This window comes from Dendropsophus ebraccatus, chromosome 3 (assembly GCF_027789765.1).
Source record: "Dendropsophus ebraccatus isolate aDenEbr1 chromosome 3, aDenEbr1.pat, whole genome shotgun sequence".
In the NCBI taxonomy this organism is placed as follows: Eukaryota; Metazoa; Chordata; class Amphibia; order Anura; family Hylidae; genus Dendropsophus; species Dendropsophus ebraccatus.
In genome coordinates, this window is record NC_091456.1 from 140,172,815 (window position 1) to 140,190,647 (window position 17,833).

The window sequence follows — 17,833 nt, forward strand, 5'->3', positions numbered from 1 at the left end:
ACTTCAGCATGGCATATTAGGAGTTTTAGTCCCACAATAGCTGGAGATGTCGAGACTGGAGAACGATGTGTATTATCTGTGGCTCTCTACGCATGTGCTTTACCACAGCTGAGATACGGAGAGCAGTCACAGTTTATACATGTCACAAGGGTAAGGTGTGTGTGGTATTTTGTGTAAGTTTAACATCACGCTCTCATAAGTCTGGAATAGAAGCTTGAACAATAAGAAATATATTATCTTTTCTTAACTAAAACCGAGGTATATTACAAACATCAGTATGATTAAATAATTAAAAAAAAGAAAAGAAAAAAAAAAACACATTCTTTTAACAGAACTGCAAAGTAGTTGAGGAAACGTTCATTGCAAGCAGTGTAGAAAAACAAAATGAGATCAAAGCTCTCTGGTGATTTGGCTCTTGCCTCAGCAGCAAACACTTAGCTAACAGTGATTTCTGGCCCCTTTAAGACTTAATAAACCGGATATGGGGCACATAGACCTTCATTTCACACAGGTTAAGCCTGGCTTAAGTCTTCTTATGTTGCCTGCATATCTTCCTCTTCCACTGGTGACCTTTACTGTATACAATGTTTCCGTTAAATATTCTGCTCGTTCCCTTAGATTTCCTGCTGTGGTCCTTCTAGGATCCAAGTGAAAATCGCTGTGGGTGGTAGAAGACTCATGCCGCTTTCTTTGTGCATGTGCCTGGCATGTCTTGAAGGTTAATTTTGGACCTACAGAAAAAACAAAATGTGTATTGAGCTATGTATACTGCGGCAGGCTGAAATTAAGGCAATATTAAAACTATTTAGACTGATATTAAAACTGTTCAGACAGAAAGGTTGTCTTTAAAGTGTACTTGTAATTTAAAAAAAATACATTGCAGATTGAGTGTTTAGACCACTCAGAAGGTGGTGCGCAGCATGTTCAATCCCACCTCAGTGTCACATAACCAGGACGGACCCCCAATGCAAGTCTATAGGGCCATCAGGGTCTCAGACACAAAGCAGAGCATGGTCATCTCCTTGCTCATTCTACTGATTGGTCAGACTGGTAAAACTTTTGCCATGTTAAATGTTTTCATTAACGACAGGTAGATTATATATATCTTTGCCATGCTAATATCATTAAGAATGCAGTCACAACTGCTGGGGGTGATGTAGTCACCCAGAATTTGAAAAACATGCCTGCTTTTCCAGAAACAGCACCTCTACTGTCCTCAGTTTGGGGGTGGTACTGCAGCTTTGTTCCACTGAAGGGAATGCATTCAAATTACAATCCCCCACACTATCCAAGTGCTGTTTATGCAAGTAAGCAGCTGTGCTTTTTCTAATCCTCTTAAATACAGTCATTTTAATTTGTATTATAGATCAATTGTCTAGGTTCACATTTCTTTCAACTTTTAATGGAAGAAAAAAAAAAATGCAGTGTTACCTGTTGTGGACCATGTGGCTCTTGACTAGATGGCCAGCTGCCAAGGCAGCCATAAGGGAGAGCTCTCCGGCCATTACTGTGCCACAGACTATCTGTGCGAGCTGACAGGCATTTTTGCCAGGGTATTCAGTGCTGGCTCCTTGTACTCCTAGCATCTGCACATAAACGAATATAGTTATAGCTTCCATGACTTAATAGCTCTAAAACAGCATTATATATATATATATGTCCTCACTTTAGATTTCCACCAAACCTCTTTACCTTAACTAGCCTACCCTATCATGGTTATGGTATGGGGGGGGGGGGAAGTATAATGGCTATCATAATCTAGTAGAATTTGTTAAGATTTATCAGGAACATTGCATATGCATTCTGAAATCAAGAGCTAGAGATATATAGATGGATGGATAGATATAAAAGGAAGTGGTTGGTCAATGTAAATAATGCATCATCCATTCACTGGGAAATCCTTACAGGGGTGTTGCATCAGGACAGTTCCTGTACATGTGCCCTATTAAGGCCTATGAATATAAATGTCAGGCAAATAGACACCCAAATTAAATAATATAAATATATAAATTAGCTAAATTAATAAATTGAAGGGAACTGCTTGTAAATGAATTAAAGCAATGTAAGAATATATTTAAAAAACACATACTTGTAGGCAAGCCTGTTGTGGGGCCAGGTTGGTTCCTCCTCCCACAGTACCGATCTCTATAGAAGGCATTGTGCAGCTGATGTACAAGTCCTCATTGGTGGGGCCTGTAGCCTCCATCAGGGTCATGCAGTTTGAGCTGCCAACATTTTGGGCAGCATCCTACAAAATAAAATTATAAAAAAACTGTTCTAATAGAGATCACACGGTGTAACACTGCTATAATAGAGATCACACGGTGTAACTGTTATAATAGCGATCACACGGTGTAACACTGCTATAATAGAGATTACACAGTGTAATAACTGCTATAATAGAGATTACACAGTGTAATACTGCTATAATAGAGATTACACAGTGTAATACTGCTATAATAGAGATTACACTGTGTAACTATGCTATAATAGAAATCATGCGGTGTAACACAGTAAACTCTTAAATAACTGACCTGTCCGCAGGCGATGTAAATCGCTGTCACAATATTGGCAGCATGTGCATTGTAACCTCCGATACTGCCAGCCATTGCAGAGCCAACCAAGTTCTTGTTAATGTTCACATCAACCAATGCAGCTGTAGAGGACTTGAGTACCTGCAGATATGAATATAATTTTAACGTTAATACATCAAAATCACAGACCACATCCTTTTCATTCCTGATCTGTAAAGCAGAAACTATAATTACTGACAAGATAAAAAGGTAAAATTTCATTTTTACCTCTCGGACCACGTTTGCTGGTATAGTGGCTTCACAGACAACAGATTTCCCTCTGCCCTCTATCCAGTTAATGGCGGCCGGCTTCTTGTCTGTACAGTAGTTCCCACTAACAGCAAGGACTTGGAGCTCAGGAAATTCTTCCTGTAATCTGGTGAGTGCCTTCTCTGTGCCCTGCACCAATGAGATCAGGATGTTCATTATATTTAAAGAGCAAGACGTGTCAGTGTTTCACAAATGTTATGTCCTGCATAGTAAATGTACCTTTGATATCATGTTCATGCCCATTGCATCTCCTGTTTTGGACTGAAAGCGAATATAAAGATTTCGTCCGGCTACACTGGTCTGAAGTCTCCCAAGACGAGCAAACCTAGCAGCAAACAGGCAACCAAGAAGAGAAAACGTTTTAGGACACAAGCAGTGTACACTGACTGGATATGACCATTCACAGAGTCAAGTAGATGACTACCAGGTACTTTAATTTCACAGATACAACTTTCCCAAGCTCTGGAATACTTCTATTAAATAATAAATCCTTGCTCATTATAGGAAAAATACCTGAATATAGCTGGGAACCCTGCTATTCATTAAAACAGGGTCTAAAGCTCCTACCCAAGAATGCAGTAAAAAGAGCTTCACTGTACCATAGATCAGAAGGAGCATCACGGAGAATGCTCAACCAACACCCCAGTCAAGCCCCTCCTCTGCAATGAATAGTGCTGAAGAACCCCATTATAGCGTTTTTGTGGATGGGTTAGAATTGTGGTTCTATAATGAAGTGTTCTATATTATAAAAAGGGATGATGCAATGTGCTACGTTTAGGAGACACACGATACACTTACCTGCTTGTGCTATCAAACATCTCCTTAATAACTTTAAAGCCCTCAGCACTGTCAAGCCAGTTCTTAACTTCAGCAGCCTCACAGGCAGAAGGCAACCTGACAACTGGTCCACGAGTCATACCATCCGCAAGGATACGGCTGCGTGCACCTCCGCCCAACTACAAAAAAAGGTAAAGACAGACTCAATCTTTGCCGCTTTCTGCCTCCAAGCGTCTAAACAGACTTCATATAGTCAATAGTGAACACTTACAAATGATTCTAAGAAAGCAAATAAATAAATGCAACACTTCTGGTGCATAAAACTCACCATTATGGCTCTGCAGCCTCGGTTGGTGCTAGCCACCAGACAGCCTTCTGTTGTAGCCATAGGAACCTGGTATTCTTTATTATTAAGGATGAGAGGACCCGCTACGCCAACAGGAATTGGCATATAACCTATTACGTTTTCACAGCATGCTCCCATTACCTAATAAGAAAAGACATAAATCAGTATGTAAATATTGAGAGAGAGTGTATGACCTGTTTAGAAGCACATAGAGCTACAAAGAAAAATACTGGAAGATCTACATACTCTACCAGGCAGAGAGCTGCAGTTTTCTAAAACTCCCATAATGACTTACCAAGGAGTAGTTGTAGTTCTTGTAAGGCAAATTCACGAGGGCGGATGACTGAGGCAACTTGTGAGCCAGCATTTGTCTGCGAATAGCAACTCCTCTCTCAGGAGACTCCATCATGGACTCCAGCTTATAGGATGGAATGTGCTTCGCATTTACCAACTTTATCACTTCTGCATCACTCAAGTACTGGGCGCCTTGCTACAGAAAAATCATCAAGAATTCTTGTAAGCGATTTCCTTGAGGCAACGGCAAACTGCATAGCCGATCTTTATTTTTTATTTTTCTAAAAGTGATATTTCCTTTTACATATGTATTCTACTCCTATTCTCTTCCGACAGAGGGTGTGTATGTGCGACGCTTGGCCTCAGCTGAACTCATCTGCACAGAGATGTTTCTGCTTGCACCTTCAATAGTAAGCATATATTAAGAGGGATTTTAAGAAGGGATTACCTGGAAGCTGAGAACCTGTTCAAGTCAGACACATCTACTTTAAGTAGCAATGTTATACTATGGCACACAGAATAAATGCTAAGTGCTAGCCATGGAGCAGGCTGCTGAAAGACTGCTGTCCAAGCATGATGGGAATTGTAGTTTTGCAACAGCTGGAGGGCAGAAGGTTCTCCATCCCTGATCTATAACTATATACGGTATGTAATTTCTAAACAGGTAGTTCTAAAACACGTCTCAATACATTTATTATGGAGTATACACATATGGTGACACTTTAGCACTGGTAAAATAATAAATCCACTAGTTTTGGATCAGCAATGTTTGGCTCATGCCATTCTCTTACTTCTGGGTTTCTGAGGATGCGGACACATTCATCAATGGGTCGGGGCTCCTCTGGTATATTGAACTTTGTTTCCTTTTCCTCTTCACTTGAATCAGGTGATGAGGAGGAGGTGTCACCCATAGTAAAGCTAACCCCAGGTGAATTTTCAAGTGGCAATGGTTTTATGACTGCTTCTAAAAATATAAGAACACAATCTGGTTAATAGGAATAAAACAATTTACAGACATTATAAATCAGATATGAGTAAAACAGTACATTATAATATAAATGTTTTGGTAATGGCAGAGCAGATACCTTTCTCTTCCTTTGATGAGAGGTCTTCTACTTTACAGTCTTTGGTGGCTTTTTCTGGCACTGGCTCCATTCTGCAGCAGCCCTCCACTTGCTTCTTCTGCATAGTGACTGGAGAGGTGATGGGGTTCTTTAAGGACAGAGTAGACTCTGTCTCAGTTTGCTCAAAAAATATGTACTTGACTGCTAGAAGAAGAGCAAGACCAAGTGTTATGACTTGCTCGACATCCATGGTGATCATCCTGTGGAATACAGATACAGCGCTTTTAGATGCTTAAGCTAGAAAACAGGATGTGTTAGCTTTGTTGAACAATCAGAATATGTACAATGGCAAATTTGTATATATATATATATATATATATATATATATATATATATATATATACACACACACACACACACACACACACACACACGGCACTCACCTAGACAGATAGAACTGCCAGAGGGGCACGTTGGGCTCAATCCTTTTTGGTATAGCATCGTCTAAGCCAATTGTAACCTTGTTATCTGTAATGAAAGTGCTGTTCTGAGGGGACGGTTCACTTATCCACCGACTGTGAGCATGAACAAGGACCAGACCTAGGGACTGAAGAATAGAAGAAATATTTAGTTTACACCAAAACACTCAATGCAAAACCTTGAAGCTATAGAAGTGTGACTCTTACCATGATCATCTTCACTCTCTGTGTGACAGGGTTTGGTTTGTTGTCTTCCTCCTCCTCCAATACATTTGCAAACTGAGTAAGCTGCCAAATTGGACGTCCCTCCCGGCTCTCCCTGGAAAGCTTTTAAAAAAGATCAAAGAGCGTTTTATGTCACGTACGTGTAAATTATGTAAAGTACGATTTTTAGCTGCTATTAGGCATAGGGGCACTTAAGCTGTAAAACTCACCTCCAAGACCAATGACACACAGGCTGGGAAGAAAGTCATGAAGGCAAAGTAGTTTGCAAGGACAGACATACAGCCAAAACAGCACATGATTTCTAACTGGCGAACGCCTGTATAAAGAGAACAATTACATTATTACAGAAAACAATTACACTTATAATAGATGGATTAACATGCTGAACATTAAAGCAAAGTATAGAGGATGGAGTCTGTTAATCAAAAATGTAGAACCATTTTAAGTAATGAAGACCTATAATACTAAACTATGGTACAGGCTGCTTAGATCTGCATTCACACATCTATGACTGTTTACCAGGAACTATTCTTCATGTGCATAGACCTTATGTTTTCTACACAATTCTCTGATCATTTTCAGAGATTTAAACCAAGCCTAGTCTATAGCGTAATGTAACAAAGTTGTAGGACCACATTAGTCATGTGAGGTTTCTTAATGCAAAAGGAATCCTACATAGTATGGAGAAGAGATGTGAAACAGATGTAGCATGTGTTATGTACCTACTAACCTGACATAGTTCCAACTCCAATGACCAGACATTCAACAAGGGCATCCAGGGTAAATGTAGGCCCTAGAATGGCCATACCACGAGCAATGTTGTCTCGAACTTCATCCTGGAAAAGAAAAGATTTTTATTTTTTACTATGTTACTGTCAATTACAAAGACTTGATATGACACACAGACATGTCAAAACATGTGACAACTCAGTGTTTTAGTGCTGAGACCCCCACAATCTCTAGACCTAGTTGGGAGAAGAGCATGGCTGTACCCTTTTACTCCCCAGCTTGCTTTGACATTTTTAAGTGTAACTACCATTTTAAAAAACGTCTGACATGTCATAGTGACATGTCAGAAATGTATATCGGTCGGGTTCTGGCTGCTGAGAACCCCGCCTATAGCTAGAACTAAGGGACAGGGAGCTAAATTGCATAGACTGCTAATACAAGCAATCTATGAAATTCAGCTCCCTGTAGCAAAGATGAAGGGGCAGAGCACACAGCAGCCCCTTAGTCCTAGCTATCAGCAGGGTTCTCAGCAGCCGGACCCTGACTGATATATACTTTTAAAATGGTAGCTACACTTTAAGTTCATAGAGTCAAACTGGGCAGAAGAGAGAACATGAACAGTGGTACTCACATTCTGGCTATATCTTAACCTTGGCGGGGGGGTTGGCACATGCTTTTGACATATTTATGTGCCATGTGAAAAACCATGTAAAAAAATAAATAAATATAGGTATGAATTCTTTTAGGCATGATGTATGTTCTCACCTGTGAGTTGGAGCTTAGGGCAAACTTAGCTAATGCACTGGCTTTTGAGAGATCAATAAGCAACAGAAAAAATGGAAGAGCCTCGCTGCAAAAGAAGAAAAAGAAGAAAGTTACATTTCCAGTCTGCAAAACTCTGAAACGTGCTGAGTAACACTGACACAGTCACACGACTTACTTCAAGCCTGTCAATTCTTTATCCAGAAAATGGATGACCACTGTGCTAAAGACAAAGCTTGAGAAGATGGTAAAGAGGCCAGCAATACCTACAATATGAGAAAAAGTAAACTACTGAAGCAGATCCCATACACAATGAAATAATAATGGACGAGTCCCTGCTGTACATATACATACCCAAAATGTATTTAGATCCAAGCTGCCTGAGATTCTGGAACTGAAAGTAGATGTATAGGATAGCAATGCACCGTGTGATGGTTAAAATGATGATGTCGCTGCTTAAAACATCCTAAAGTATAGAAAAGGGACATCTTACATATGTTACACATACACCCTTGGTATGAAATTGACTATATTTTGCAGAGAAGCATACTAATACAATCTGCTGGATCAGAACATACTTCTTCAAACTTGGGGCACTCATAGTTCCAGCCGCAGATCTTGTCGTTACCAGTGAACATGTTCATGGACATCATGCAGATGGTCATAGTCACTGTACCAACAATAACCTCCCATGGGTGGGAAGCCACAAACTGGCCATGCATGCGGAACAGTCGGGACAGCATCTTTACGGTTGGTGGTGACCTGGGGGGGAAAAAAAAAAAAAAAAAAAAAAAAAAGGAGAGAGGATTATTTTCTGCTTCCTTATTTGCACAGATCCTACCTCTACCAGGTTTTTACAGGCGACACAGTTACTACACACTTCCTAACAAGATCCAATTTCAGATGACATACACACTTCTGCTCACTTATCCTTAGAAATGTAGAAGTGTAACACCTTACAAACCACATCTAGTTTTATACACAAAAAGAAGTAGGCGGTATACCTATGGGACCCAGCCCTCTAATGTACACCACCCTATCTTCCACACGGTTCCCTGAGGAAGATAACGAAACGTACGAAGGGACGGCTCTTTCTGGTGTTCTGGCAGAATGGGTAAGTGCAATAGAACTAGAGGATAATAGTAGCTGATTTTAGACTCCTTGTAATTTGTATGAAAGCATATGGGATATTGGGAGACTCTTTAGCTCCCAGATATATATATACCCCTGTGCAGCATATTGAGGTAGAGTGCTAAAACAAAAGATATTATCATAGCTGCACCTTCCATGATGATTTATATCTGCTGACACCAGTTTTTTATGTAATGTTTTTTAATTAACTTTTTGTGGCCATTTTTAAATTTTACTTGAATGATATATAATATGTATTTGGTACCAATGTATACATAATAAAAATTATATATATTTTTTTTATGAACTAAGCCCAGTGTTTGTTTGTATAAAGTATAGTGTGGGTTGTTTTTATTTGATAAGGTGACATCTGGTGGTGCAGGGTGGTACTGCAGCCTAAGTTGTTACATTACCCCGTTCCCCTTATCTCAAACCTTGTGTGTAATTATCCTTAGAAATGTAGAAGTGTAACACCTTACAAACCACATCTAGTTTTATACAAAAAAAGAAGTAGGCGGTATACCTATGGGACCCAGCCCTCTAATGTACACCACCCTATCTTCCACATTTACATGTTCTCTGCCCGTGTACCTTACAGTCCATACAATCCCAAGAAATAAATAATGTTTCCTTGCTCTTAAATACAACCTTGCCCACAGCTACTGTCCATGTCACAACAGGCACGAGTGTTGTACACTCTACTGATATTACCACAGACAGCAAAGGAGAGGATAAGGATTTTCTTGAAGCTACTGTGAAGGGTTAATATAGAGGATAGTGAACATTAACAGGTTTTAGTAACCATTAAAGGGGCATAAAGGTATGGATACACCAAAGTAGACTAAGGGTGCCTTTACACAGAGATCTGACAGATTTTTGAGGCCAAAGCCAGGATCAGACTATAAACAGAGAACAGGTCATAAAGGAAAGACTCAGATTTATCCTCTTTCAAATCCATTCCTGGCTTTGGCTTCGATAACCTGTCAGATTGTGTAAAGGCACCCTATAGGCTACTGACCTCGCCTGTCTGGAGAATAAAGGGGTGACATAAGGTTTTCTTTCCTGCAAGATTAAAGATTGAACTAAAAGGATCTGCTTTTCCTTCATTATCAGGATGGTGTAGGATCTCTGCTGTTAAACTTTCCCCCAAGCCTGGATCAGGAAATTCTGAGTGGAATCCCCACTGCAGACTCTGCTCATAATCCCACCTGCTCACTGTCACAATGTTACGTATAGGGCGCCTCCGCTCAAAGAATTTTGGCCTGTTTTCCACAGTGTGAATGCACCCAAGCCTGGCTGCTGTTCCTGGACTCTTGCTTAGGTTACAGCAGGCTTTTTAATGCTTTCTGTTCATGCCGTCTTTCACTTTCTGTGGCTTAGTCCTGTCATTACATCAGTGACTTCTTATGGTTTATGGTCTTCCGATCAATATCAGATAGGCGACACCACCAATCAGCTATGATGAAGACCTGTGCTAGTACTGCGCCTCCTTGCTGCTTTCCAGGTACAATGCTATACATGGCAGCGGCTGTTCTCTGTCATACAGGATGACTATAAACCCAGGTACAGGTGTTATTGGTTGGGTCAGGCATATAGAGGGAACACACTTGACTATGGAGGCAGTATTCACACCCTCAAAGCAATATAGGACTAGACAAGCTTACAATTCAGTATAGCACCAGCCTGGTACATCATCCATCCGACTAACACATCAGTTATGTGTCCAAACCAGTTTATTATTCATATGGGACAATGTATTTCAGGACTCTTGTCTGCAGTCTACGTAGGTCGAATTACAATGTACTTTATTAGCCGACACTGAAGGATGGATGGGGGTTAAATACACTATACAGCTGGGAAATCAGGCTCAAGGAAAGTCCGGCTCTAACATATCCGAAAGCTGCAATGTGTTACCTGCAGCCGTCATGATGGCGGCTCACATACATACACTGGAGTAGTGGACTCCAGAGCGGGCCCAGGGCCATTAGTCATAAACACAGTCACAAGGCGGCTTATTACCATTACTTCTCAGAAAAGAATCTGCCTGAATAAGTGTTCATACACCACTGGGCCTGTTCAATGATCGTCAGTAGCCCCGAGCTTAGGTATACAACAAGTCACAGAGTATACACAATACCCCGGATGTTAACACTGAATTAGACTGCAGGGACAACCAGGATATATCCACAAGCTAGTTTGATCTTTTTATTGGACAAATAAAAACTTTTATAGTCATACATAGTAAGCAACGCATAAACACTGGAGGCAATGGTGGATTACTAGTTACGTTAGTTACCAGCCCAGCTCTTATTCACACCAGGGATATGCACCAAACAGGTCTGTGTATTCACTCTGTTCCATGACATCAGGCACCCGGATAGTTTTTAGTTTCTTATACATAACACGTCCCTGGTATTCATCCAATGACTTCTAGTATCCAATTTACTTTACGTAATCACTAAATACTAATGTATCCACCAAATAAACTCCACTGCTATAAATCATCAATTCAATAAATGTAACATACATTTATTTGGTGGATACATTATAGCAGTGTAACATACACCGCTCTAATGTATCCACCAAATAAACGTAACATACACTGCTCTAATGTATCCACCAAATAAACGTAACATACACTGCTCTAATGTATCCACCAAATAAACGTAACATACACCGCTCTAATGTATCCATACAAACACTAACAGACAGTTCTACACACAGATTATGGTCCCATAGGGAGCAGATGATGAGACTATATACTTGGTAGATTTAGACCTTCTCTTGGTTTTATTTTATTTTTTTTTGTAGCAGCCAAATGATAAAAACACCATAGACCTAGGTAGAGGAGAACCCAAAAAGTAAGCAAAACACACACAGTACCAGACATAAAACTGTATACCATACACTATAAAAAAAAAAAGTTAGATACATCAAAAAAGCCAATTCAGATGAGAAGTGACAGTACAGACAGTATAATACAGGTCAGATTGACCTGGCTCATACAATGACTGGTCTATGTACCGTAAAATATTTTCTGACCCAGAATGGAGCAAGTGTGATCAGAGGCAATCTGCTGAAGTGACGTCGCCCTCTGCGGCAGGTGTCTGCTCCCACAGCCCATGTAGCTGTGCTATCACCCAGGCTGTGCGGGGGCGCATGCAGCTCTGAATGGACAGATGGTGTAAAGCAACAGTCCCTGGAGTAGCAATGTAACAGGAGGCCTGTAAATGACACAGACCGCTCGCCATGAGTGGACGCGGTCACATTTAGTGCCATAAGATGGATACGCCCCTTTTATGACATCATGAGGTCACTCGCTGACGTGGTTAACACTATAGATGCCATATTCAGCTATATACGCCATTTTAAGGTCAGTCACTGACTGTATTCAGAGGAAGCAAAAAGATGCAACAGAATCACCACCAGAGCCCAGAAGAAAGTTACAGGACACTGTTCACACTGATGTGTGGTTATACACAATGCACACTGTATAGCAGCTTCTTCCAACCTGTGGCAATACTACAACAAAGGCATGATGGGAATTGTAGTCTTGACACTGCTGGAGAGCCACTGGCTGGGAAACACTGGTGCAATGAATATATGTATACTGTATACAGTACACACACACATATATATATATATATATATATATATATATATATATATATATATATATACACACATACATACACTACAAACATAGACTTGTATTCTCCAATAACTCCCCGGGCATCAAACATGTGTAAACAACGCGATGCCATTTCCGGGTAACTTACAGAGCGCACTCGCAGGTCTATTGTCCCCACCCGGTCACCGTACCCCGATAACACAGCCGGTCACTAGGGATGACAGGGTCACCTCCTCTCCATGGTTCCCTCAGACCTTGTACTGACCAAGTAGTGACCTCATCGCTTCCTGCCAGGAAGAAGCTATGGCCTCCCAGGGAGGACCCATCTACCAGCAATACACCCGGGGCTGTCTAACACAATGCCTGCTTAAAAATGACCAAAACCAAAGTCACCGCCGCCAAGCAGACCCACTCACCTCCAAGGCAGGCGGATGGGTCCTGACTGGCCCCGGCGGCGGCGGTGACTGCACAAGTAGCAGCAGTGATGTAGGCGCAGCTCTCCCGTCCGCCGCCGCAAAGCGAGTGAACGATCACGTCACCTGATCACGGCCAAGTGACAGCCTCAGCAACGGGGGGCGGGGCCTGAGGGAGCGAGTCTGCCAGTGGCCTGATCCTGCAGCCAATAGAAGCGCCGGCCAGGTGAGCTCGTCATGGCAGTTGCCGGGGTAACGAGCATCTATGTAAGGCGAGGAGGGGAACGCGCGATCTCTCCTCACTGTCCGCCGACCAATGATAGGGAAGAGCCGGTAGTGATGGGGACGATGCTGCCGGCTCTGCAAACTGCCCATGAACTGTGGGGAGATCACACGGTGCCAGAGACTTGCATCAGGCTGTTACATCACGAATCCTAACCATCTACTATCTATATGGAGAGTATCATATAGGAGGATGAGCAGTGCTATACATAGGCAATGAATGGCCATAACATGCATGTGTACTATAGGGGGCTGCTGGAGAAGGGGCTGGCAGTGGGGACCAGCACCATCCTCATCTATCTCAGGGGTGTCATACCCCAAGCCCTCAAGCTGCTGAAAAACTACATTTCCCATCATGCCTAGACAGCCAGAGCAAAAGCTTTAGCTATCCAGGCATGATGGGAATTGTAGTTTAGCATTAGCTGGAGGGCTGCAGCTTGACACCTGTGCTCTATCTTATCAGTTCTTCATTCTATTATGTCAGGACCGGCGCAAGGTCTGTGTAGGTGGGTGAATACAGTGATAACGCATGTCACCGGGGTCATGTATACTGCTGTATTCCATGAGTCGTAAAAGTTGTCTGAACTGCAGACCTGAGCGAGATGTGACGCAGGGGACACATCAGCTCTCAGGGGAACTGATTTCTTCTTCCCCGTTAAAAAAAAAAAAAAAGTCCAGCAAATGTTAAGTTATAGAGGTGAGCGAACTGGGTTCAGGTTTGAGTCGATCCAAACCCGAACGTTCGGCCTTTGATTAGCTGGGGCTGCTGAACTTGGATAAAGCTCTAAGGTTGTCTGGAACAGATGGATACAGCCAATGACTATATCCATGTTTTCCGCATAGCCTTAGGGCTTTATCCAAGTTCAGCAGCCACCGCTAATCAAATGCCGAAAGTTCGGGTTCAGATCGACTCGAGCATGCTCCAGGTTCGCTCATCTCTAAACATGAACTTATATAAGTAAAGTTATTTTACTACCTTGTGCTTTCAATGCAAACTGTTGTCTTCAGCCTAACATCCAATGTTCATACTGTGGCAGACTTCTTGTGTACAAGACACTTAAGCTGGAAATTCAATATCGCAGATGTGAACGGATCCCGAAGTTAAAGGGGGTCCCTAGAGAGTGTTGGTTGCAAACTGCCTGGCTCTTATTTTCACGGCTACTGAACGTGTATGGCCACCTTAACCATATAATAAATTATATGGATAAACCCTAAAAAAACAGGAATGGAGTTGACCAAAAACTAAACTCAAAATGTAAAAAACTCAGTAAGGGTGCGTTCACACCTACAGGATCTGCAGCAGATTTGATGCTGTGTTCAGTTATTTAAATGAAATCTGCTGCAGAAAATCAGCTGCAGATCCTGTAGGTGTGAACGCACCATAAAAGCGTAATGGGGGAGGTTTATCAAAACCTGCGCAGAGGAACAGTGGAGCAGTTGCTTGTATAAACCAGTCAGATTCCAGCTTTCATTCTCAAAAAGATCTCTGAAAACCTAAATCTGATTTATTGCTATAGGCAACTGCTCCACCATTCCTCCCCACAGGTTTTGATAAAGAGGGGCTCTGGTATTTCTTCCCCCCAATTTTACTTTAGAATACAAGGTTATATGCATCCTGAGCGATACGCAGCAGATTAGATCTAAATAACTGAACACAGTATCAAATCTGCTGCGTATCTGCTGTGTGTGTTTGTACCCTTATGGGTTCACACTACGTATATTTCAGTCAGTATATGTATATTTCAGTCAGAATATTTCAGTCAGTATTGCAACCAAAACCAGGAGTGGATTAAAAATACAGAAAGGCTCTGTTCACACAATGTTGAAATTGAGTGGATGGCCGCCATTTACTGGCAAATATTTGCTGTTATTTTAGAACAACGGCTGTTATATTGAAATAATGGAAGTTATTTACCGTTATATGGCGGCCATCCACTCAATTTCAACATTGTGTGAACATAGCCTTTCTGTGTTTTTAATCCACTCCTGGTTTTGGTTGCAATACTGACTGAAATATACTGACTGAAATATACGTAGTGTGAACGCAGCCCCCGGGGTGCATTCACACGCTGATTTCTCGCTGCAAATTCGAGATCAGCTGTGGATCCCTACCCTGTACACTTATGGGCAGACAAACTCACAGCCAGCCTCATTAACACCCCGACCACCGGAGCCTATACTTCACCTTCCTCACTTTGTCTTGCTTCGGGGTACCCAGCACGTCTCGCTTGGCCAATCAGTGCGCTGCCCCGCAGCCCAGGTGAAGTATAGGCTCCGGCGGTCGGGGGGTTAACGGAGCAGGCTGCGGACAAACTTGCATTGGGATGTGCATCCCGCTGCGAGTTTGTTTGCCCATAAATGTACAGGGCAGGGATCCTCAGCGGATCTCACTGCGAATTCACAGCGAGAAATCCGTTGCGGATCCCTTATGTGTGAACGCACCCTTAGGCTATGTTCACACACCGCATATTTTCGTAAAACCACGGCCATTGTACAACGGCCATTAAGGTGTTTTTTTAAACTACAGTTGTTCACATCTTAAAATATGTCCTAAACACAAATATATTTTGGTACATGGTTGGCTCAAAAAAAAATATTTCAGCACTTCATTTACATGTTCCGTGGGCTGTCCATAGCCGTAGAGCCATAGTTATGGCTTATGCTAAGTTTAGACGAGGCGATTATTGGCACGATTAACGAATTCGAAGTAACAATTTTTTTTTTATAACGATCAGCATTTAGACGGTACGATATATCGTACAGAAAAATGGTTTTGTGATCGTTTTGCGATCGCGCGCTCGCAGCCCGGCCCCCTGCTTATCCGCAGCCCGGCCCTCTGCTCATCCGCAGCCCGGCCCCACGGTCAACCGCAGCCCCCTGCGCCGCCCCAATCGCCACCCCCGCCGCTGCTCCGATTGCCACCCCCGCCGCTTTGATCGCCCCCCGCTGCCGCTCCGATCGACGCCACCCCCCCCCCACCGCCGCTGCTGCTCCAATCGCCCCCCCTGCCGCTGCTCCGATCGCCCCCGCCGCGAGCATACGGTACCTGCTCCGCGTAGCAGGTCTTCAAATCCCCGGCTCCCCTCTTCAGCGCATTGATTGGCTGAAGAGATGAGCCGGGAATTTCAAACGGCTCCCCTTCAGCCAATCAGTGCTCCTCTTCAGCACTGATTGGCTGAAGGGGAGCCGTTTGAAATTCCCGGCTCCCCTCTTCAGCCAATCAATGCACGGCAGCACTGATTGGCTGAAGGGGAGCCGTTTGAAATTCCCGGCTCCCCTCTTCAGCCAATCAATGCACGGCAGCACTGATTGGCTGAAGAGGAGCCGTTTGAAATTCCCGGCTCCCCTCTTCAGCCAATCAGTGCTGCCTTGCATTGATTGGCTGAAGAGGGGAGCCGGGAATTTCAAACGGCTCCGCTTCAGCCAATTAGTGCTGAAGAGGAGCACTGATTGGCTGAAGAGGAGCCGTTTGAAATTCCCGGCTCATCTCTTCAGCCAATCAGTGCACTAAAGAGGGGAGCCGAGGATGTGGAAGACCTGCTACGCGGAGCAGGTAAAGTATGGTCGCGGCGGGGGTGATCGGAGCGGCGACGGGGGTGGCGATCGGAGCGGCGGCGGGGGTGTTGATCGAGCCGGCGCAGGGGGCTGCGGATGAGCGGGGGGCCGGGCGGCGGGACTATCGCGCGACGACCGTTTACACGGAACGATCGGCAATTTTTTTGCGAACGAAGATTTAAGAACCTGTTAAAAGATCAAAATTAAGGATTTCTCGCTCGTCGTTCGAACATTCGCCGCGTTTACACGTACGATTATCGTTCGAATTCGATCGTTATCGTGCAAATTCGCATGATAATCGTTCCGTGTAAACACAGCATTATGGTCCATTTACACAGAAAGATTTATCTGACAGATTTTAGAAACCAAAGCCAGGAATGGATTTAAAAAGAGGATAGATCCCAGTCTTTCCTTTATGACCTGATCCCTGTTTATAGTCTGTTCCTGGTTTTGGCTTCAAAGATCTGTCAGATAAATCTGTCTGTGTAAACGCACCATGTCAGGCTACAAATACACATCCTCAATTTTTGTCTGTAATTGCAGATCCACAATTCCAGACAAACAATGGTTCCATTGACTTCCATAGGGCCCGTTCAGGTCTTTTGCAATAGCGGTCGTTTGGATCGTTTATCGTTAACGATTATGCGAACGATAATTGTTCCGTGGAATAGGGCCCTTAGAGATGGCAAGGTTGCAGTCAGCGGGGGACACTCTTCATTATTTTTTATATAAACGCAGCTATGTAGAAAAACTTTTCTCAGGCGGACCAACCCCTTTAACTTTTCGTGCATCCAAAAATTATGGACGAATACAGGTGCTTTGCAGAGATAATTTTACGAATATGGCCTTAGTTTTACAGCTGTGGCAATAAACTGTGCACTCTGTGCTTTCCCATTAAATTCAATAGAATCCAATAAGAAAAAAATTCAGTCGATGGTTCCGTAGTGTGAATGGGCCCAAAGCAGCATTTTAGTCTTGTTTATGGCCCAAAAACTGTATGTGCACATTGCCTTAGTGTTGTTGCTGCCTGCAATTCAACAAGGCAAAAGATACAGCAAAATCAATTATGCTGCCTCTTATTTCTCAAAATACTTCATGTCAACCACATTTACTACGACTGAACCAACACAGACATATATATGCTGCGTTTACACGGAACGATTACCGCGCAAATTTGCATGATAACGATCGAATTTGAATGATAATCATACGTGTAAAGGCTGCAAACGAAAAATTCGCAGATCGTTGCGTGTGAACAGTCGTTTGCCGATTTATCCAATGTGTGAGATAGGCTTAAGCGAT

General features: G+C 42.8%; 2 protein-coding genes across 4 annotated transcripts in view; one reads left to right on the top strand and one right to left on the bottom strand.

The window, feature by feature from the left end:
• Positions 1-209: 209 nt before the first annotated feature.
• On the bottom strand, positions 210-12,822 carry HMGCR (3-hydroxy-3-methylglutaryl-CoA reductase). Of its 2 annotated transcripts, none has more exons than XM_069962789.1 (20): positions 12,698-12,822; positions 8,098-8,281; positions 7,874-7,985; positions 7,698-7,785; positions 7,523-7,607; positions 6,759-6,864; positions 6,238-6,344; positions 6,011-6,130; positions 5,768-5,931; positions 5,346-5,584; positions 5,052-5,224; positions 4,262-4,456; positions 3,949-4,107; positions 3,642-3,799; positions 3,063-3,168; positions 2,802-2,972; positions 2,535-2,675; positions 2,090-2,248; positions 1,432-1,586; positions 210-731 (listed from the first exon to the last, which is right to left on the bottom strand). In XM_069962789.1, the coding sequence occupies exons 2-20, from the start codon at positions 8,260-8,262 to the stop codon at positions 677-679; spliced, it is 2,658 nt and encodes an 885-aa protein (XP_069818890.1). In that variant the 5' UTR covers positions 8,263-8,281; positions 12,698-12,822; the 3' UTR covers positions 210-676. The 2 variants fall into 2 exon arrangements, with proteins under 2 accessions (XP_069818890.1, XP_069818891.1); XM_069962790.1 differs by lacking the exon at positions 12,698-12,822 and adding an exon at positions 12,430-12,585.
• Positions 12,584-17,833, top strand: part of ANKRD31 (ankyrin repeat domain 31) — a 159,345-nt gene continuing 154,095 nt past the window's right edge. Inside the window, exon 1 of one of the 2 annotated variants that reach the window (XM_069962787.1) lies at positions 12,584-12,920. The gene's annotated coding sequence lies outside the window, so the exon portion shown is untranslated. The remainder of the gene's footprint in view (positions 12,921-17,833) is intronic. The other variant, XM_069962782.1, reaches the window with a different exon arrangement.